Source organism: Hippocampus bargibanti, linkage group LG19 (genome assembly GCF_051943395.1).
Source record: "Hippocampus bargibanti isolate YZ-2025 linkage group LG19, ASM5194339v1, whole genome shotgun sequence".
Lineage (NCBI taxonomy): Eukaryota > Metazoa > Chordata > Actinopteri > Syngnathiformes > Syngnathidae > Hippocampus > Hippocampus bargibanti.
Genome location: NC_142752.1, coordinates 10,634,631 through 10,658,668, shown reverse-complemented (window position 1 = coordinate 10,658,668; position 24,038 = coordinate 10,634,631). Strand labels below are relative to the sequence as shown.

The 24,038-nt window shown below is 41.1% G+C and overlaps 1 protein-coding gene across 1 annotated transcript in view; it reads right to left on the bottom strand.

Moving 5' to 3' along the window:
* Nucleotides 1-23,909, bottom strand: part of nbas (NBAS subunit of NRZ tethering complex) — a 175,716-nt gene extending 151,807 nt beyond the window's left edge. Inside the window, 14 exon segments of the mRNA XM_089021896.1 lie at nt 2,108-2,301; nt 5,243-5,306; nt 7,646-7,774; nt 7,855-7,920; nt 10,078-10,216; nt 12,165-12,263; nt 15,921-16,054; nt 17,740-17,873; nt 21,359-21,402; nt 22,714-22,761; nt 22,976-23,053; nt 23,348-23,384; nt 23,522-23,573; nt 23,798-23,909. Coding sequence (XP_088878022.1) covers nt 2,108-2,301; nt 5,243-5,306; nt 7,646-7,774; nt 7,855-7,920; nt 10,078-10,216; nt 12,165-12,263; nt 15,921-16,054; nt 17,740-17,873; nt 21,359-21,402; nt 22,714-22,761; nt 22,976-23,053; nt 23,348-23,384; nt 23,522-23,573; nt 23,798-23,890 — 1,311 coding nt within the window. The 5' untranslated portion in view covers nt 23,891-23,909.
* Between the last annotated feature and the right edge of the window lie 129 nt (nt 23,910-24,038).

Below are 24,038 nucleotides of genomic sequence, written 5' to 3'. Positions count from 1 at the left end.
CCTGTGGAAACGGGCTGATTCATTCCTCACGGGAGCTGGTCGCCATTTTTGGGTGTGACATTCCCCCCTGCCCGTTTGCCTCAAAATGACACGGAATAAATTCTTTAATCGATTGCAAACATGTATGCTTTCCTCTTCAGAACTATTGCCAGTCCAGAACAAGACGTCTTGGCGTGACGTCACGAACTGGGGGCGGGACTTTCTGAAAATGCCCAATTCGCAGCTCAATTTTTTGCAGATTTTGGACACTATAAGTCATTTTTATTGGTGTTTTGCATTTGAATAAAAATATCATACTGCGTGTTTTGGGTATTTTAGATGCTATAAAACGTTTTTCTGATGTCAGCTAAAAAACAAAAAAGTGACGTCGGTTGTCCTTTAGGTAGATTTCAGTTTTTGCAGTTTGGTTTTTAGTTAAGACCAGAAATTGAGTTCCAGTCAATGTTCCCTCTTATTTTTCATGTGTCTGAATAGACACACAAGCTCCCTGAGCACACTGAGGACCACTGAGGACACCTGTCACTCATTGAGTTACATTGCAAAATGTGCCCTGCATAGATGTTCTTGTGCGCTGAGTATGTGTAAGCAGTGCGCGATTGCGCACGCGCGCAGCTTAAAGGGAACATTATTAGTTCCAGTAAGTACTTTTTTTCTTTGTTTGTTTTTATTCCAAATGACTCTACCATAAGTACAGAGTATATACATCAGTACTTTTGGCAGCATTGAAGATAAGCAATATGGTGTATTTTCATACGAGAATGAGAAAACTGTGCATGCTGTGCTTGTACTGGGACGAAATATTGCCTTTATACCAATGTAATCTTGCTCCTTCAGACTGTATTTGCATGCACGAGCACTATATCAACAGCCCCCCCCCCACACACACACACACACACAGGCTACCACCTTCCTCTCAAGTTGCCGGGTTAAGAAATCTCGGTATACGGTATATCTGAAAAGGTGATATGTAACACGCAGGGAAAAAAGTGGAATACCACCAGAAGGCGTTATGATAACAGGGTCCTTCTAGAATTCCAAAATATAAAACATAAATAAAATAACAAATACAAAAATAAAAAGGAGAAGAATAAGCAGTGAGGTACAGTGTATTCATCATCACACATGATTTCCACACTGCCTCTTTGGCCACAGTCTTGAGGGTTGTGTCTTTCAATATCCCAGTAACGGTCAATTTTCCAAGATGCTATTATTCCTTAAAATGACATGACATTATTCTGATATTCACAAAACATATACAGTGATACCTCCGCATATGAACTTTTCGCCTCACGAACATTAAATTCGCGAGCATATAGTCTCGGCTGACGAACTCGTTTTCGACGAACGAACCAAACCACACAGTCGAACAGCGCCACGGTGGCTGGCGGACTAGTTTTCGGCATCCCCTTTCCATGAGTGCAGACATGGTTTGTTATTGAGCGAAGTACTTTTGCTATTATGGAACGGAAAAAGACCCCACCACAGGCTAGTGTTAAGCCGAAGAAGACACAAAAGAAAATTACAGTCGAGCAGAAGAAAGAGATCATCGAAAAACATGAGGTGTGTGTTTGTGTGACTTAGCGTCCCAGTCCAGTACACCAAGGGTGTTTCTGTGTTGTCTAAGCAACGGTATCAGGCAATAGAAGAGGTTGAAAAACTTATGTTGATTTGGATCAATGCAAAGCAGCAAGCAGGGGACAGTGTGTCGACAACTTCACTCTGATATCACCAAGACGCAACTACATCAACGAACATCACGAAGGTAAATAAAACAACTTTATTATAAAGTACAGTTTATTTCTTTAATTACAATACAACAGCACATTTATTATACATAAAATAATGTATATTTTGTGCAGTTTTAAGGCTTATTTTGTATCAAATTATGTGATATGGGGAACTGGGACAGATTATTCTCATTTTAATGGTTTCTTATGGGAAATAAATGTTCGGCAGACGAACTTTTCGCCTTACACACACTTTCTGGGAACCAATTAACTCCGTGAGCAGAGGTATCACTGTATTTAAAACAGGTTGTCAGTGTTGTAGAGTTGTGATGCTGGTGCTGTAAGTCTTACGACGACAGCGAAGCAAAATGACGACGTACCTCCAGGCTCAAGAATCCGCCGTGGCGTGCGGCCGTGACTCTGGGTGAAGGCTCGAACCACTCGCAGGACTTGCCCAAAAGGTTGCGGAGGTTCCTGATGGACGACACGGTTACAGCGCCGGAGCAACGGGCCAGGATCAGGACGCTGTCGCTCCACCAGTTCACATCCATCAGCGGATGGTACTGCTCCTTGTCTGAACAAACACCACAAAGTCTTTATAACGGACTAATATTACAACCCAAGTATACTTTTTTTTCATCATTTGTGATGAATAATATTATCTTAACATAGCTGCATACTGGAATAAGCTTAACTGAGCAATGATCCACTTTCGAGTTACTTATCAAACTATTTTTACATGTAAATTGGGGTCCTCCGGCATAAAATGGCTGCCATTCCAAAAAGTAAAAGGCATATTTGTTTGATAGAAGCCTCCAGAATGAAATCTGTAAGGCAAAACATCAATCATATGGTTTAATTTTAAAGCCATTGTGGTCATGGAAAAGGGCAACATTTCTTGACTGCCATTTCATAGTCCAATTTTCCTTGTGATTAAAGGACAACAGACGTCTCCGAACAAGTTGTGTCCATAATTTGTAAAATAGCTTCAAATGACTACTACTGAGCGTATTTTACAAAGATTCCACCGCATACAGCTATATTTTACGTTTTAAGACTCGCGCTGAATATTCCCGAAGTCTTGTTTTCGAGTTGATGACGAGTCCATACGTGAAGTCACTGAAGGAACACCCCTGACCGAAAAAAGGACACATTGTAGCAGTCCTTCCATCACGTCAACGCATTTTGCTGTGCTTGTTTGTTCTGAAAACGTCATGTTGCACCAAAAAGAGCCAGAAGAGGGCGTCCAAGCTCCATGTAAGAAATTTATCAGCCTGTGGAAACGGGCTGATTAATTCCTCACAGGAGCTCTGTGGCCATTTTCTGCCTCTTTTTGGGTGAGACATTTCCCCCAATGTTGCCTCAAAATGGCACGGAATAAATTCTTTAATCGATTGCGAACATGTATGCTTTCCTCTTCAGAACTATTTGAATCATATTCATTACTGGATGTGTAACAAGAAAGCATATTCTCCGGATCTGAAGTTATTGTTTTGATTCACCAGCAATACAAGACGTATTGGCGTGAAATGCCCAATTCGCAGCTCATTTTTTTGCAGATTTTGGACACTTTAAGTCATTTTTATTGGTGTTTTGCATTTGAATAAAAATATCGTACTGCGTGTTTTGGGTATTTCAGATGCTATAAAACGTTTTTCTGATGTCAGTTAAGAAACAAAAGAGTGACGTCGGTTGTCCTTTAAGGCTTAATTGCATATTTTATTGTTCAACTAACAATCTGGAGGAAAAGCTGGCAAAGATTTGTTGAGCATTTTATTTGTGACTAATGATCAGCTTTCTACTTTTTATCTTGAAGCGTGTTCTACCTTTTTGTATTATTGCCATCGTAAAGTTCTTTCACATTGGTTGACTTTGGGAAAACATACACTTGATTCTTTATTAGCGACACTTGCACAATCCAGTGAGATCAAACAGGAGGTGGTCGTGCAGTTTAATTACCCCCAAAATTGCATCGAGTCATTATGTTAAGGGAGGGTGTTGAAGTGACTTTTATTTTATTGTTGTTGTTGTAGTTGTTCCACTGGAACGTACGGCCGTCCTGTTCTGATGTGGGTCAAACTGACAATGTTTTTAAACAAACCGGGTGCGAAAGGTGTTCAGAGTTTATTTTAAAAAAATAACCTGCTGTTTTATCTACTTTAGTGTTTAAAGCTCTAAGAATAGGATGCTCTTAATTATGTTTGAAAGTAAGATAGACACACAACGATTCACCATTGTGTTATGTATGTGTTTTCCTTCTAATTTCGCCATCAACACGGATCAACATGAAGTTTTCAAACCAAACAAAGTACCGAAAATGCATTGTGTGACGCTTTCTTCGTCAGGGGTGTAACAGACGTGACGTCATGTCAGGCATCGTCATCAACTCGAAAACTAGACTTCGTGAATATTCAGCGCAAGTCTTAAAACGTAAAACATAGCTATATGCGGTGGAAACGCTCAGGAGAAGTCCTTTGAAGTGAAGTTTACAAATTATGGACACAACTTGTCCGGAGGCGTCGGTTGTCCTTTAAAGGACAACCGACATCACTTTTTTTGTTTCCAAACTGACATCAAAAAAACGTTTTATAGCATCTAAAATACCCAAAACACGCAGTATGATATTTTTAGTCAAATGCATAACACCAATAAAAATGACTTAAAGTGTCCAAAATCTGCAAAAAAAATGAACCCGGAAGTGGCCAGTTTCAGAAGGTCCCGCCCCCTTCTTCGTGGCGTCACCCCAAGATGTCTTGCCTTGCTGGAGAATCAAAACAATGGCTTCAGATTCGGAGAACATGCTTTCTTGGTACTCATCCAGTTATGAATATGTTCTGAAGAGGAAAGCATATGTGTTTGCAATCGCTTAAAGAATTTATTCCCTGCCTTTTTGAAGCAACATTGGGGGGAAATGTATCACCAAAAAAGAGGCAGAAAATGGCGACCAAGCTCCGTGTGAGGAATTAATCAGCTCGTTTCCACAGGCTGATACATTCCTTACATGGAGCTTTGTCGCCTTCTTCTGGCTGTTTTTGGTGCAACACGACGTTTTCAGACCAAACAAGTACCGCAAAATGCATTGAGGTGATGCAAGGTATGTCCTTTCTCACTCAAGGGCTTTCCTTCAGTGACGTAGGCTCGTCACCAACTCAAAAACAAGACTTCCGGAATATTCAGCGCGAGTCTTAAAACGTAAAATATAGCTATATGCGGTGGAACCTTTGTGATACTGAGATGTCATGTGCAGTGTAAGATGCATTTACATATTCACACGTTCATAATGTTTTTTTTTTGTTTTGTTCATTTGTTTAATTTTTTTGGGTGAAGCGATATGTCACAGCCTTCAATAGGAATGGCCCCGAACTGTCAAAGGACAATATGAAATAAAGACGAGCGGTCTAAATAAGTGTATGATTCAGTTGATAAAACAGGTCAAAGATCATTAAATCATATTCGGCATGCCATGCTGTGTCAGCGTTTAAAAAAATGCTGCGTTGTCCAATGGGCCAAGTTACCTTTAATTTTCTTTCTCCTCTCCAGTGATGTCTTCCACTCCGGATTGATCTCCTCAAATCCAGGCTGCCGGCAAGGGAGGGAAGAGAAAAACGATAAAGATTAATCTCTTCACCCTCTTGACACAGAGGTAGAAAAACACAAATTTGCAAAAACAGATCTCTTCTTCCAGACACTAAACACAAGTGGCATGAACACCAGCTCACTCTGTGCAAAAGTTTGTGAATCAAACCTGACACCTTACAAGCCTTAAAATGAAAACACCTCGAAGACCTGATGTGTTTGAAAAAAAAAAACATGTAAAGATATTCTTAGAATGAAAAACATATCCATCCATTTTGTGATGCGCTTTATCCTTGCGAGGTTTGCGGGCGAACTGGAGCCTAACACTGCTGTTTTTAGGCAGTATCACTGCCTAAAATCGCTGCCACGCCGATGGCTCAGGGTGGCAAATGTGCAGTTGGCCAGTGCAATAAGAGAGTGGCACAGGGATGCATCTGGGAAATTAAAAAAGGGGGCCAGTTGGCCCTCTTGTGTCTGAAAAAGGGGCCAAATTCTAAAATGGATGGGGCCCCAATTTATCTACATTGCCGCAGTATACAAAACTGTTTGAAATAAACCAAACTACATTCATTGGAGCATGATATTTCAAAATTGCAAATGAAAAACCATTATTTCAGTAAAATCTATTTTTCTAATACAGTAAAGTCTCGTTATATCGATATCGGTTATATCGATATTACTGCTTATTACGATACTATTTCTAGGATCAGATATATCGATAGTCCGGTTATATCGATATTTTTTCCAACTCCCGAGAATATCGATATAACGACACTTTACTGTATATCAACTATTTTAATTAAAGTCAAAGATTTAATTCATACATAAAATAAACATTTTCAATTTTCTTTAGTTACTAAACAATCCTGTGCTATTTTGATATCCTACGTTATTACAGAAAAGACAAAGAGAACAGACTTAGCACAATATTTCTTGCTCGTGTCTACTTAAACAAATTTCTTTGCTTTGAAGATTTCCAATGTGCAACTCAAAAATCATTCTGATGCGCCACTAAATTTGAATCATTAACGGCAGTTTGGAGCAACGAATTGTCACTATCTTCCGCAGACTTATTCGATTGTTTCTTAAAAATGAGAATGTGTTGACTGCCTGTTTTAGAGTTTTACTCCTGTTATCACGCTCCATTTTGCAACCATCCGCCATGTTCAATCGATGTAAATACTGTAATGCACCATGGGTAAATGAATATTCGACTACTCTTTCGTCAGTTTTCTGGCCGATGACAGAAAAGCCCGATATCCTTGGCCAAGACTTTGAAACGCACCGAAACAAATGCAAGGTGATTATGGCTCAATGCTGGTAAGGCAAGACAGCAGATGATGAAAGTTAAAACATCTTCTGAAGGAAATCGAACAGTTTTCAATTGCTGCTACACTAAATTTGTTTTCTAAGATATTTTAACAGAAATATGTTATACGTGGCGCAGCTCATGTAGCAATATGCGCTAATCATAATAGACTTGGTGCTGGCGTAGTGGAGTTACAAAGTTGCACCAGTGGCTGTCAAATTGCATAAATGGCACGTGTGTGGCCCAGATGCATCATTAAGTCATGTGACACCCTGTCTGAAGCACAAAACTTATTTTATTGCCAAGGCAAGTTTTTGGGCAGACGACAAACTTTGAAATGTCAGTGTAATTTTGGCACAGTCAAATGAAGAAGCCCTTGGAATTATGTCAAGTTGATTGGTGGATATTAAGTGAATCCTCCTGAGAATAAATAATCCAGTTTTAGTATTCCATGCGAAATTTAAGATATTTTTGTACCAGACTTCCTATTGAAAAAAAAAATGGATTTGTCAAAAAAAAAAAGCCTTTTGTCTGATAAAAATAAATAAATCCAGAAGCTATTACCCATTTAAAATTGCTGGGGCATTTTACTCACATTAAGACTGACATTTTGAGAATGTCATTTTTCTTAGAAATTTCTCATGTTGCTACTTGGAATTGCCCGTAGATGTGAACGCAACTGAGCAGCGGCAGTCAGACGCGCCAGCGTTCACTCAACCCAGAAGTAACTCAAATAGATAGAAAGCTGGCTAGCTAATAGATACCCAATAGATAGCCAGTTAGACAGCCAGCCAGCTATATAGTTAGCTAGCCAGGCAGATAGCTAATAGATAGCAAATAGATAGCAAATAGATAGCCAGCTAGGTAGCGAGACAGTCAGTTAATCATGTCTCGATTTACTACTTTACATGTCTCATAAATTTACTTTGTGTACTCTAGGTGCTCTGTGATTGGTTGGCAACCAGTCCAAATCCAGCTGTGATGGTTTCCAGCTCAACATAAGCCTCATGAATGCTTTGAAAACATAAGCTACCTGTTGGTCCTGCTCCCACACCGCTCTCTGCTTAAGCGAGGGAACATCCCAGAGGGACAGACGACCCGAGAAATGAATGACAGCCAGCAGCGTCCCGTCGGGGCTCAGACTCATACGGAACACGCCGTCCTGGAACGCACACACACTGGTCTCAGGATAAAGAGCTCAGAAAGGTCCCCGAGCAAAAAGTGAGAAATTAATTTCGCTACCTTTTCATCCCCTTCTCTGCTGAACAGCCTCAAATTGGGTATACGCAAGTAACCTCGCTTATGGCTCTGAGAAAAGAAAACACATAAGCACGTGACACATTCACACTTTGCCTGGTCAACACAAATATTTTTTATTAGCGACTACTGAAGTAGTGTTTCCAGGTATCATAGCCTTGAGTTTTTTTCCATTGTGTTGTGTAGCGTAGGGCTGCACAATCTATTAAAAAATAATGGATCGTGATAATGGCACATACATATTGCAAAGACGTGCGATATATTCATATGGAAATGTAAGTTTTTAATCTTTTAAACAGATCCAACCTTAAACTTAAAGGACAACCGACGTCACTTTTTTTTCTTAACTGACATCAGAAAAACGTTTTATAGCATCTAAAATACCCAAAACACACAGTATGATACTTTTATTTGAATGCAAAACACCAATAAAATTTGACTTAAAGTGTCCAAAGCCTGCAAAAAAATTGAGCTGTGAATTGGGCATTTTCAGAAAGTCCCGCCCCCAGTTTGTGACATCACGCCAAGACGTCTTGCATTGCTTGAGAATCAAAACAATGGCTTCAGATTCAGAGAATATGCTTTCTTGTTACACATCAAGTTATGAATATGATTCAAATAGTTCTGAAGAGGAAAGCATACATGTTTGCAATCGATTAAAGAATTTATTCCATGCCATTTTGAGGCAACATTGGGGAGAAACGATCACCAGAAAAGAGGCACAAAATGGCGACGTCCTGTGGCCACCTCCGTTTCCACATGCTGATAAATTCCTTATATGGAGCTTGGACACCCTCTTCTGGCGGCTTTTGGGTGCAACATAAGTTTTTCAGACCAAACAATACAGCAAAATACATTGACGTGATTGACTACAATGTGTCTTTTTTTTTCGGTCAGGGGGCGTTCCTTTTGTGACGTCACGTACGGACTCGTCACCAACTCAAAAACAAGACTTCCGGAATATTCAGCGCGAGTAAACGTAAAATATAGCTATATGCGGTGGAATCTTTTTAAAATACGCTCAGTAGAAGTCCTTTAAAGGACAACCGACGTCTCCGGACAAGTTGTGTCCATAATTTGTAAAATGGCTTCAAATGACTTCTACTCAGCGTATTTTACAAAGATACCGCCGCATATAGCTATATTTTACGTTTTAAGACTCACGCTAAATATTCAGGAAGGCTTGTTTTCGAGTTGATGACGATGCCTGACGTGACGTCACGTCTGGAACGCCCCTGACTGAGAAAGTGACACACAATGCATTTTGGGTACTTTGTTTGGTCTGAAAACTTTGTGTTGATCCGTGTTGATGGCGAAATTAGAAGGAAAACACATAACGCAATGGTGAATCATTGTGTGTTGCACCAAGATTACTATTTGATACTCGCTGACACAAATTCCCAGCAGACAAATCAGCCCATTTCCAATGGAGCTCGGGCACCATCTTGTGCATTTTCTGGGACACTACATTTTCAGTCCAGATGCCATTGAATTGATATGGGAGGACTCCTTTAATTGATTGCAAACATTTATGCTTTCCTCTTCAGAACTACAGTAAAGTCTCGTTATATCGATATCGGATATATCGATAGTCCCGGTTATATCGATACTATTTCTATGCACGCACGGAGAAAATTACATGCAAACGGGGTCGGATATATCGATAGTCCCGGTTATATCGATATTTTTTCGGACTCCCTTGAATATCGATATAACGAGACTTTAGTGTATTTCAATCATCTTCATAACTGGATGAGTAACAAGAAAGCATCTTGTCCGAATCTGAACTCCGTGAGTTCATTGTTTTGTTTCTTGAGCAAGGCAAGACGACCTGGCGTGACTTCACGAACTGGGGGCGGGACTTTCTGAAAGTCCCCAGTTTCAAGCTGATTTGTGGCAGTTTTTGGACACTTTAAGTCATTTTTATTGGTGTTTTGCATTTGATTAAAAATATCAGCCTGCGTGTTTTGGGTATTTTAGATGCTATAAAACGTTTTTGTGATGTCAGTTAGGAAACAAAAAAATGGTGTCGGTTGTCCTTTAAATGTGCACCGTCATCCCATGGGAGAACAGCATCTCGGGAAATAATTAACACTGCAAGACTAAATAAGAGTATGTTGAGTCTGCTTAACTGCATTAAAAAAATCATATTTCATTTCATAATACTACATCCATCATTTTTTTATGTCCAGGTCATGCTCTCCTCACCGTGTTGACATCGTCCTCGAAGTTGGTGACCTGCTTGTAATGAGGCGAGCCGGACAGCGCCCTCCACGCCGTCAGGCCGCAAGAGGCGGCCATGGACGAGCCATCGTACCCTGAATCACAGCCAGCCACCAGCAGTAGCCTGTTAGCATACAAAAAAAATGAAAGGACAGTGTAACGTGAGGTCTTTGTGCACAGTCGCGTTTGGTTCTATTCATCCATCCATGCATTATTTTATGAACTGCTTTATCCTCACAATGGTCGCAGGGTGTGGTGAAGCCTATCCCAGCTCCCTTTGGGCAGCAGACAGAGGACACGCTGCACTAGTTGTCAGCCAATCACAAGGCACATCCAGAAACAAACAATCCCGAGTCACAGTCGCACTCCGGAACAATTTAGAGCAGGGGTGTCCAAAGTCGGTCCTCGAGGGCCGCTGTATTGCCTGTTTTCCAGCTCTCCCAGGAGCAACACACCTGATTCAAATGATCAGCTCATCAGCCAGCTCTGAAGCAGCATCAAAATGGTCCTGATGATTTGAATCAGGTGCGTTGCTCCTGGGAGAGCTGGAAAACAGGCAGGACGGCGGCCCTCGAGGACCGACTTTGGACACCCCTGATTTAGAGAGTTCCATGACACTCACGGCAATGTTTTTTTTAATGTGGGAGGAAACAACCAGTGTACCGGAAGAAAACCCACATAGGCACGGGGAGAACATGCCAACTCCATACAGGAAAGCCGCAGCTGGAATCAAACCTCTTTGCACTGTGAGGTTGACGTTCGAACCACTTGACCGTCCAATTTATACCTCCTTTATTTTACAACATTTGTGAAATAAAACATGGTAACATTAACCTAGGAGATCAGATCTGCTAACCACTTGTGCACCGTGCTGCCTTAGTAGGTTAGTTTAACCCTCATATTATGTTAAGGGGTCATTTTTACCCATTTTTATTTTTGTGTTGACTCATGTACTGGATATGCTTTCCTTTTCTTTTCTTCAAAACAGTTCTAAAATATCTCAATGGGATAAAAAATGTTGTCTCTCTTTTCAAGTACATCTCAGAAACATTTGTTGCTCATGTCACCTATTACTTAACTGTTCTGTGTGGATTTTTACATACGGGTAAAAATGGCCCACAACATAATGAACATGATTTTTTTCGTAAACATAATATGAGGGTTAAGAGTCCAAGTTGATCATATGTAGAAAGGTGTGAGATGAGTTGGAACAGTCCTACTAAGCTCAACACTGCACCCTGGTGCGCACAAGATCAACAGCGGGCAGCGCTTCTAACACAAATGGATGTTCCAACCACCATGCTGCACAGAAGCCAGACAACCTCAAGTGGCCCACCATCTACGTGTGTATTAAATGCACGTCTAGATTCCGAGGCGGACTTCAAACAATGTCCGCGCATCGGAAATTGATTCCAGTAGTCCAGCCATGATGGACATACTTAGGCAATATCTGTGTTAAGTAAACAACGTTTCAGGGGCTTAATTTGAAGTAGCCTCTAAATTGTCCAAAATGAGCCTAAAATGGCTGTTTCGACTCAAAAAGGGTTTTTCTGGTCTCATGGTAGTGAATGCTTCTTCCCTATTGTAGGTCCGGAACTCCTGCCCTCGCTACGAACGCAGGTTCACTGTATATTATCTGTCCTCTTTTCGTCTCGCTCTTATCTATATGCAACTGCTTGCTTGCGCTAACCCACTTTTCACACCGCAGATCATTAAAGTTTCATCCGGTCTGTCGGCTGGCAAACACTTGACAGTAGCTGTCAGGAGCCATTAAGCCGCCGATGCAAGATTCACCAGCCAAAGTCAATCTGTTTGCCGTCTGCGGCATGGTGGCGGTGGGGGCAGGCTATGTTTTGGGTCACGCATTACAGGCCAGACATGATGAGATGGCAGATCGGGATGAGGTTTTCTCAGACTGACTGCCTGCTGGTGCTTTAAATGGGGACACGGCGTTGTCCCATGAAAAGCTATCATGAAATATTTACAAAAATGAGAGGGGTGCACTTATTTTGGGGCAAAAGTGCATTTAATAAACTGTAAGGAGGAATAACGTGATGGAGTCTTTGGCTTACCGGTGGCCGGGATGGTAGATAGCTGAGGTGATGCCATGTGAGTAGTAGGTGGAGAAACTGAAGGAGTGGTTCTTTTGGAAATTCTGATTGGTGCCCACACTGTAAAAATATACATAAATAAAAAGCCACACACATTGATTCATTTAAAGCTAAGTGAGATAACGTCAACACATAATCTGTGTGAAGAGGCGGACATAAAAAGCGAAGGACAAAGTAGAGCCTGAGGACAATACGACTTCTTGTGAATATCGATGTTCAATTCAAATGGTCTCAGCAGTCGCACAAGGAGGATAGCAAATATAATAGGTACATAAATAAGAAGCAATCATTACAAATAAGCCAACGCGCACATTCCTGCCACGACTGAATTCTCAATTTACGCACACATGAGCGCGCACACGCCAACGCGCAGTGAAAGCCCCCAATAATTGAAACATTTTCCTGCCATTCAGCATGGCGGAAATGGCCGTGCAAAGCCACCCTGACTTGCATGCAACATCTCCACTAATGCTTGATCAAAACGAGGCTGAATTCAAAAAGGGAAGGCTTTCACATTTGCTCTTCGGAAAAGCACGCACTAAAAGATTAGCTTCAATCCCGAGCTGAATGCATGCCCCGTTAAAACGATGGCAGACGATGAAATGCACATTCAGGTGTACACGTCATGTTCACGTCGGCCGTCTTGACAGCACATTTGAGCACATGCGTGTGGCCATTTCTCTCGATAATGTGACATGAGTGATGGAATTGTGTCACTTAAAGCATGGGTTCCAAACCCCGGGCCGCGGACCGGTACCGGTCCGTGGGTCATTTGGTACCGGGCCGCTCAGAAAGAATAAATAATTTACATAATTTCCGTTTTATTTATTATGTGAGTCTGAATTATGTTTTATTTTGAAAAATTAAAAGTCACAGCTTGCGGTGCATTTCCGTGACGAGGAATGGGTCGCAAAGCTCGCCTACTTGTGCGACATATCCAACCTGCTCAATGAACTTAATCTGTCACTTCAGGGGAAAATGACAACTGTCTTCAAGTTGGCTGATAAAGTAGCTGCATTTAAAGCCAAACTGGATTTGTGGGGACGGCGCGTGAATAGTAGTGTATTTGACATGTTTCAAACATTGGTGGTGTTTTTGGAAAAGACTGAGCCGAGCCTTCATTGACGAACTGCCAAGGAATGGATCCGCAACCCATTTGTCAACAAACCAGGTGAATCCAGCATGCCTGTGCAAGAGGGAGAACAACTGCTGGAGTTAGCAAATGATGGTGGACTTCAAAGCATGATTGAGACAACAACTCTGCCGGTGTTTTGGATTAAAGTGATGGCAGGATACCCCGAGATCGCCACAACAGCACTGAAAATCCTGTTGCAGTTTCCGACATCTTATTTGTGTGAAGCGAGGTTTTCAGCAGTGACAGCAACCAAAACAAAACTACGGAGTAGACTCGGAGTAGACTGGACATAAGCAAGACACTTTGTCATCGTCTCCCATTATTCCTAGATGGGACCGTCTCGTTGCAAAGAAACAAGTTCAGGGGTCCCACTGATTCAGTTGTAGTGAGTTGTATTTTTCATGCGCTTTGTACTTGTTTTTGTGGTATATCTTATTTTGAAGGCCCGTTTAAACATTACCATGGTGACCATCGAGCGTTAAGCGGCAGAGACAATGTTACACATGTTGTTGTTGGTTCGATGTTACCAGAACACTGCTAATAAAGTTGTATAAATACACAATGGATTCACGTTTATTATTATATTTAAAAGAAAAAAAACAGTTTCCATGCCTGTCGTATCATTTTATTTTGTTGTAGTCATCCGCCGGTCCGTGAAAATATTGTCTGACATTAAACCGGTCCGCGGCGCAAAAAGGTTGGGGACCCCTGGCTTAAATGACAACCGACACCATTTTTTTGTTTGATAAGTGACATTAGAAAAGTATAGCATCTAAAATATCCAAAACACACATGCTGAAATTTTTAGTCAAATGCAAAACACCAATAAAAGTTACTTAAAGTGTCCCTAAACTGCCACAAATGAGCTCGAAACTGGGGCGAATCAGAAAGTCTTGCCCCTTGTACATGACGTCACATCAAGATACTCCTTCAAAAACTGCCTTGCTCCCGAATCAAAACAATAAATGTTTGCAATCAATTAAAGAAGTCCTTCCGTATCAATTCGAGCTGTCTGCAAGCGATGAAAACACAAGATGGCGCACAAGCTGCGTTTCGTCCAGTATATAGTCGCTTATGAGAGCCGTAAAGCCGCCCGTGATTGGTTAAAATCCGTTGTAGAAGACAGAGGGGGGGGTTTTACGCACACTCACAAAGGAGACAGCCACACCAACATCAGATGTTGAGACGAGAGAGAAAGCTCCGACAGCACTCTAGAGTAAAAAAATGACACGATGGAAAGTGGATGTTTGTCCGATCGGTGTGCTCCACTAATATGGTGATTGCTCTCTTTCACCAGGTGAGCTCACAGTTAGCATGCGATGTGATTTAATGAGTAAACATGCATCAAACTTCCGCTATCGAAGCACAGAATCGCTAACTCTGGTTAGCTTCCTCCTGGTGCTCGACTGCTCTGCTCCATTGGAAATGAGCTGATTTGTCCACTGGGAATTTGTGTAAACTTACACCTGTATGCGTGTTACCGCAATTGGCTGTGACACACAACGATTCACCATCGCGTTATTTATGTAGTTTCCTTCTAATTTTGTGATCAACACCGTGTTTTCAGACAAAAAAGTACCCAAAATGCATTGTGCGTCGCTTTCTCTGTCAGGGGCGTTCCGAATGTGTCTTATAATGTAAAATATAGCTGTATGCGATGGGATCTTTGTAAAATGCGCTTAGTAGAAGTCATTTGAAGTGATTTTACAAATTATGGACGCAACTTGTACGGAGTTGTCGGTTGTCCTTTAAGTGCGCTTAAGGGGAAATCAAACCAACAATATTGTGATGTCATTTTCAGTAGACAGCAAATGGTAAAAATGGCCACCTCGTGAGATGACTAAAAACAGGTATATTTTGCGGCATTATTCATAATCTACAAATGTAATATTCATCAGAATGTGGTGTTTTCTTTTTGTGGGAATCTGCCAAGACAGCATTGTCTCTTTTGGGTCACATGATGACGGTGACATTTTTCAAGGTCATCAAACAAACAGTTGAATGGGTCGTGCTTTCAGTACATTCTACAAACATAGGAAAATTTTATTTTTTGGTTCATTATAGTTTCCTTTCATTTCTATATTTTAATGAGAATGGCCAAACTTAGGACAATCTTATTCTAGATGTTTTTGGCAGGTTTCCCAGTACTCTTTGTCTCCATTGTGGCACGGCTCTCTATTGAGGAAAACCAGCTGAAATGTCAGTGACAACACTAAAAGTCTGTTGGTGGGTGCTTTTTTGACAGATGTCTAAAGAGGATGTCAAGGAGGTGCGCTGTCAGCTGAAGGCAAGCGAGCCAACAACAAACACGATACGAAGCCTTTGAGGAAGGTAACAATTCTCTGCTTTCAACTAGCATGTGGAAGAGGGAAAAAAAGAAATCACAGGAATAGGCGTATAGGAATGTACCACCCTGTGAATCCGACTCCTTTGAGATTCTGACTTTTTCCCCAATTGAGGTGTTTGAAAAAAAAATGATGGCCCACTGACAGCATAAAACCTTGCCCTTCTCTCTACGAGGTGAGAAAATAGGTTTCTCTATAGTGTGGATTTTCACCTATCACTCAAAAGTGCACACTCACCTGACCAAGTAGCTCTTGAGCGCACCCCCGTACGTGATAACCAGCAGCTCGGCTGACCACTGAGCGCCGCCCGTGTACTCCAGGAAGATGAGGCCCGCTACGGCACTGCTGAAATCCCCGGGGAAACTCAGCTCCTGGGGTAAGGTGGAAACATGAGAGGATGACTGTCAACGGGATTATTCAGCCGATAAGATGCGACCAATGAAAAAATGGGTTTTGATTGACATTGTTCTGTGCGTGAAAGCAGCCACAAAATATGAAGATCGCAAAGGAGTGTGATTCTTTGCTTGTGAGAGGGTGGATGGGAAGCCGAAATGAAGGAAAAAAAGGATGAGAATGCTAATATGGTGCACTAAAGCATGGAGTGGAAATGAATGGACTGGTGGTACAAGTCATCCAACGATGGGGGAGGAGAGGGGGCGGATGAAGGATAAGAAGGACGGAGGGGAGGATCAAGAGAGGCTTGAAGGAGTACCAAGTGAAGTGTGTGACACATTAAAAATGGAGGGCTGTGAAATGGGACTGAAGAATAGACGATTTGAACAAAAAGGAAGCGTGCAAGTTAGATGAGAAGACGATGGGCGAAGACGTCATGTCACGCGATTAAGACTTTTTGTCACTGTAAGAAAACCCACCACCTTCTGCCTGATCCATTTAGAATCAGTTTTATGATACCTGCAACAAGAGTTTCTAGAGGGCAATTTCCCGCCATCATGGCAGAAAAATTATAAAAGATGAGGTAATATGACAGAGAATAAGAAGTTATCATATTTAAAAGTTTCATGCTGTTATATGCTTAGTCAGCATGTGTGACTCGAATACACAATTGAAGCACAGACAACCTGAGGTCAATCAGCTCAACAGACACAGTAAGTTAAACTGTCATCTTGATCTAGGAGATCTGGCCTCGGACAGAATTTAGGACTTGGGAAACTCCTTATCACAGGAGTAATTCAGGACTTCTTCTTTTCCTTTCGGCTTTTCCCTTCAAGGGGTCACCACAGCAAATCAGTATCCTCCATCTTTAGAGATTTGATCCACATGTTTGTTTTGGCCAAGCTTTTACGTCTGATGACCTTCCTGACACAACCCTCTGTATTTATCCGGGCTTGGGACGGCACAAGAAGACTTATGTCCCTTTGTGGCTACAGAACAAGGAACTCGCTCAGTGAAAAGGCTCCCAAACACAAAATGGTCATCGGCACAGCAACATTCAATTGAGGACTTCAAACTCCTTCACAGGAAGAGCTCATTAGCCAGGTTACAAATATATCAGTTCCTGGAAAACACAATGTTTTATTGCTTACAGTTGTTCGTGCTAAGAACTCAAGAGGTGTGGTATTCTAATCAAGAAAACTATTTTACTAATGTATCACTTTAACATATACTCTCAATAAGTAGCTTGGCACAGGGCTGCATACTTCAGACGTCTGTCATGAATGGCTGCGTCTGCTGCCGGCAGTAAAAGACAATCTTTCTGGGATCGAGTCTTCGTCCACAGTCTGTCAGATCGAACATCTCTGACGTAATATGTGAATACATGTCAAAATGGAAAAAAATGGGGGGATCATGGTTTGGCCATCATCATCCCTTGACCTCCAACCTATCGAGAACCAAAGGAGCAGGTACACTGCCGAATAGGTTGATGTGGAAAGGGGCCCAAGTTGTCGGTGAAATTCAGGTTTGTAAAGCACTGTAATGACTAACACTTGTCAGTAGATGGAGATGTTGCATCACTTTTCATTTGATTTGACCCTTGACTTTTCACAAAAGCTTTTTGTTTTCCATGTTTTGGTCAGAAACTGATTCATGCGATTACCGGCTGGATGACAAACAGCTCGCTGCCCACAAGGTCGAAGAGGCGCACCGTGCCCGTGCTGTCGGCGAAGGCCAGCAGGGCACAGTCGTGGCTCCAGGCCACCCGCCGCCATTGGGGGTTGGGGTCCTTTGGCACTGCAGAAGAAAGGGTGGTCATATTTTACGGTAGGATGACAACTGCGCAGTCATTCGCAAGGTATATGAGCAAAAGCGTGTTATCATGTTTTCACAATGGCTTAAACAAGCGTGGTTATACAATGTCGTTTTTCATCATAACTATAACTAAAATGTGCACTTTCATTCGCATATTTTCACTGAGACACGTTTTTTTCCAATATTGTGAGTTTTGTCGGATGAGCAACTGAGAAAATGCCGCATGTAGGCCCCGTTGGGCAATGCGGTCAACAAATAACAGATGACAGAGGACGGCACTTTGAAAACAGGAGTCGTAGGAGACGAATGGACACTGTAGCTGACAAACAATTTATCTTGACACCTGCCGGGGGTGTGGGTGAGTCTCGATCTCTCAAATTACTCCAGAGGACACTGCAAAGGTGGCAATGGCATGCCTGCAAGACTGAGGCGGAGCTTTCTGAATGCATAATTTGCAAAGGCTCATGGGACATTTTATAATAATAATAATAATAATAATAATAATAATAATAATAATAATAATATATTTTATTTATAAGCGCCTTTGAAAACTCTCAAGGTCACTTTACTGTCACAGGATCGGGTTTTTCTGCGGGTGAGCAGCGCCAGCCACATGCGCCAGCGTTCACTCAACCCAGAAGTAATTCAAATACATAGAAAGCTAGCAAGCTAGCTAGCTAACAGGTAATAATAATAATACATTTCATTTATAAGCGCCTTTCAAAACTCTCAAGGACACTTTACAGTCACAGAATATTTTTTCTGTGGGTGAGCAGCGGCAGCCACACGCGCCAGCGTTCACTCAATCTGGAAGTAACATAAAGTAAGATAGCTAATAGATAGCCAGCATGACAGTTAGCAAATGAGCTAGATAGCCATATAGCTAAGAGATCGCCAGCTACATAGCTAGCTAGTCAGATAGCTAATAGATAGCAAATGGATAGTGAAGGAAATAAGTACATTTATTTACAACCTAACAATAGCAAATAGATAGCCAGCTCGGTAGCTAGCTAATAGATAGCAAATGGATAGCATATAGATAGATAGCTAGTTAGCTAGCTAGATAGCAACCAAATAGCAAATGGATAGCAAATAGATAGCCGGCTAGATAGTAGCTAGATAGCACATCTTTTGCATGTATCCCTCAAGTTTACTTCCGGGCCTACTGAACAGAATTCTGAACTTTAATAAAACCAAGAGTTGAACATTGGACAGTTAAAACAATTTTGTCGCAGTTAGAAGGTAGTTGACTGATAAGATTACGCTGGAAGGAGTTTTTAGTTCAATGCTGCCCCCTCTTGACATTTTAGAGGTACACTTGGAAATCATTTGAACAGGGAAAAATGTCATTTTATGGCAAAATAATGTGATATAATGGAAAGACGATTTCTGCATTGTCAGTAACTTATTGCAGATCCTCGTGGTGTGTGCGAATTGACTACCAGGTGGCAGTACAATAAAGTTATCCACAAAAATCATGTCAGTCATAATAAAAAATAATAAAATAATGATTATCTTGAAGGGATCAATTTTTAGTGTATTCATGGACAGTATTTTAGTTATTTGATTGTTCAGGGGTACCTAATGTTGGCACCAATGTCCCCTCTTGTAGCTCCATTTTCAATCTTTTCTTCCTATTCCCCCCCTCATCTCGGTACCCCCACCGAACGCTATTATGTATTGTATGCGCTATCCGCTACTGAGACGGGCTCCATTTCCACACAAATGGCTTTTTTAGCCCCAAAACGCGTGGGTGGAAGTTGGGAAGGAAATCATCCCGCAAAGCCGCCAAGCGCGCCTTCCATGTAAAGAAGCTTCATTTATCACAGCTCAACAGCCATGAATTATGTAAGCGAGCAGGCGAGACGATGGCGGGGATGGGGAGGGGGAGTGACGGACTTTAGGTAAGGCGGGAGCGCGCGTGGACAATAATGCCAATGGCAATGCACTGACGAGAGGCAAATGCAAAAAAAAAAAATACTCCCCACAAAAACAAAACGCAACAAACACAATCAAAATGAGACAAGAAGAGCCGTATTCAAGAAAATGTTTTGACTTGCTTGTTTACACGGAGTTACATCTCTGGAGTGCTTCTGAACATTGGATTGGATTTGCCTTTATTAGTCTCACAGTGGAGAAATTTACATTTCACAGTAGCAAATTGTTAAGAATATGATGTAATACCGCGGATGGGTAAAATAATAGCCACCACAAAGAGTTTCTCCATCAATGGCTGGTCAGCTGGGCTGAGTGAACTGCACATTGAGTGGACAAGCACAAAGCGCTTCAGAGTGGCTTCATGTTTGACTATTTTGAAACTTTTTTTCTGAAGCACTGTTTTTCTCTGTCATGTATGAACCAATACAGTAAAGTCTCGTTATATCGATATCGGATATATCGATAGTCCCGGTTATATCGATACTATTTCTATGCACGCATGGAGAAAATTACATGCAAACAGGGTCGGATATATCGATAGTCCCTGTTATATCGATATTTTTTCGGACTCCCTTGAATATCGATATACCGAGACTTTACTGTATGTGTATATTGAAAAAAACAACAAATCTGGACTCTTGTACTGTAAAAATGTGTTGATGCAATACAGCTACATATATCAATATACCTTTCTTTGATACTTGCACTATTTACAGATTTTTATGAAACATTTTTGCACATTTACAGTATACATCTGAGTCTTATGACATTTTACTATGCTTAGAATATCGTTTTTTTATCCTTTCACACACACTCCCACACCCCCACCCCTCTCAAATTGCTGCAAATTTCCCCATTGTGGGACGATTACAGGTTTTCTGATTCTTCCAATGTTACACTTCTGTATACAAATACAGAAGGGTAACTCAAATGTGGCCAGATTTGTCAACAAAACTCTTTTCTGTGGTGAGTGTTAAATAAAGAGGATGTTCATTTTATTTTGACAGAGACTTTGGCCAGTCAAAATAATAGGCAAAAAGCAAAACATTTTGTTAACGTATTCACTGCCAGATGTGCAAAAATGTGTCCACTCCACTGCCTGGGTTTTTGTTATTGTCACTTGAATTCAAGGATCCACAGGATATTGAGTTTTAGGACTCCATAAACATTTAATACAGCAATAGAAACCTTAGACTCTCTCATCTGAAAACGAGTTCATTCCTAAATTATATTGATCTGCAGTTATATGATCTTAAAATTAGGGCAGTTTAAAATACAATGCAATAAATACTGGTTCATATAGCGCTTTAACTGCAGCTGAAGCTGGAACAAAGTGCTAACATGGAAAATGGGGGAGTGCTGCCCCGTTGTGGAAAAAAAAAACATTGCCAGAGGCCATGTCCAGCGCTTTATTGGCACCCAAGCATGAAAAACACAAAACTCAAACAAATTCGCACTGTACGTCATATTTTCCCGAATAAATTACTGAATGACAGTGAATGAGTGAATAAGGATTAAATTAGTTTTACCTTGGCACTTCCCAATAACTGAGCCAAAGTCATCTCTCACAGATCTGAAAAGAAAAGAAGCAAGGGTGAAGAAACACAAACACACACAGAATAACGTGTGTTTTTTAACACATTTAGTATACGCTGGATGCAAAAAAAAAAGGCTGATTCGCTGCAGCGGCTCCAAGCTGAAGCTTTACAATTAAGGCTGCAGTTTTAACAACAGCTTTTTATTAATTACAGCTCAGACGTTCAGCCACAGGGTTCACTTTTGCAGCACAACTCAACTTTATTCATAGAGCACTTTAAAGGAACTACCGACATCACTTTTTTGTTTCCTTACTGACATCAGAAAAACGTTTTATAGCATCTAAAATACCCAAAAACAAGCAGTATGATATTTTTATTCAAATGGGAAAACACCAATAAAAATGCTAATCTGCAAAAAAATGAGCTGCGTATTGGGCATTTTCAGAAAGTCCCGCCCCCAGTTCGTGATGTCACGCCAAGACGTCTTGCATTGCTGGAGAATCAAAACAATGGCTTCAGATTCGGAGGATATGCTTTCTTGTTACAAATCCAGTTATGAATATGGTTCAAATAGTTCTGAAGAGGAAAGCATACATGTTTGCAATCGATTAAAGAAGTACTTCCGTGTCATTTTGAGGCATCTGGACTGTAATGTAGCGTCCCAGAAAAGAGGCAGAAAATGGCGACCAAGCTCTGTGTGAGGAATTAATCAGCCCGTTTCCACAGGCTGATAAATTCCTTATATGGAGCTTGGTCGCCCTCTTCGGGCTCTTTTTGGTGCAACCTGACGTTTTCAGACCAAAAAAGCACAGCAAAATGCATTGACGTGATGGAAGGACTGCTACAATGTGTCCTTTTTTCGGTCAGGGGCGTTCCTTCAGTGACATCACGTATGGCCTCGTCACCAACTCAAAAACAAGACTTCCGGAATATTCAGCGCGACTCTTAAAACGTAAAATATAGCTGTATGCGGTGGAATCTTTGTAAAATACGCCTAGTAGAAGTCATTTGAAGCCATTTTACAAATTATGGACACAACTTGTCTGGAGACGTCGGTTGTCCTTTAAAACAACCATTGTTGAATACAAAGTGCTGTACAATGAAAAAACACTCATAGTGCAATAAAAACAAATTAATGCCTGTATATTTGAACACTTCAAATGTTTTAACCATGAATGAATCACTCAATAAACCAATAAGTCTCATAAAACTTTGTTGCTTATTCAGACAACTGGGGTGTGCACAAGTACATTGACCGAATAGTTATAATGCCAACGATTTTCATCTCAAGATGGACTCCGTCTTGTATACAAAGACGGCGGTTTGGGAGAGGGACCAGAAATTACCTGATCTCCACACATTGGTCCTGAACCACCGCAAGGAGCTTGCCGTTACTGCAGAGTCAAGAAAAAAAATATTAGGGGGATGAAATAACAATATAATGCAGGGGTGTTTCTTGTATGAAACACTCAAACTGATTTCAAGGGTATAGAATGTAATCGGCCGCGTCGAGTGCCTCAAACTAATGGATAATAATAACAATAAACAATCAAAAACCACAAATTGTGAGGTTACTAGATTATCATGAGATTCCATATGTGCATGTACCTGGACAGCACCAGCTGCCAGCCAATCTGTTTGTTCACTAGTCGCAGGAGGCCGAGGGGCAACGACGAGCTTGAGGGACTGAAAGTGGCAGCATCCAAAACATCACAACATTGAAAAGCAATCACATTCCTTCATGAGACAGACAGCACTTGCAGAATGGAAACCTCTAAAATTTCTTTATAGTTCAGAATCAGAAGGCCTTTAACAGTCCCACAATGGGGAAATTTGAAATCACAGAGAAAAAAATGACAACAAAGAGGATGAGGGGTGGGCTTAAATCGCCTTGTTTTGTTTTTGATGTGACCTAAGCACTGATTTGATTAAAATTGTGGCATTTTTTTAATATCCATTGCAAAATATTTTAAACCCTACCTGTACCACAAATAGTGCATGATGATGCGAAATGGCCCTAGAAAAGGAAAGCATCGCTTAGTGCACATACACCTTTTACCACGTTAAGGCAAAACACAAAGCAAAGAAAAAAAAAGCAAATACATTCTAAATTTATGTCACTTTCAATCAAACGTGAAGGACAATGTGCCTTACCTGTCACTGCTTTTGCTACCAGGGAGGTATTATGTTCCTTGTTGCCTCGTAACTGCAAAAATAAGATAATTATTCTCACAAGTGTGTTTAATGACCGTTAAGTGGTTAAAAAAGAAAATAAGTCATTTGATAGACATGGAGTTGAAGTATGTTTACGCGACGTGGCCCCACATTGTCTTCCAGACCACGTCACGATTTGGCGTCGCAGCTCCTTTCTATGAGTAACGGCGGCAAAAAAAATGCGATATTTAATGTTGGAAAAGGTAGCCGACTAACCTGAGTGTCAGTCTCGGGAGGCCATTCGGTAAGAACAAGTAAATCGTATAAAATATTCTCATCTTCGCCTTCGAAGACGCTTTCATCTGCCATGTTGGCTGACTGCAAAGCACAGCTGTCATAGCCTACTACGGCATCTCCAGAGGGACAATAAATATAAACGGTATCATTTCGTTTATTACGTCAAAATATTATTAAACAAAAAATGGTTCGAGGGGAGAAAATTACAGCGCTTGAGTTT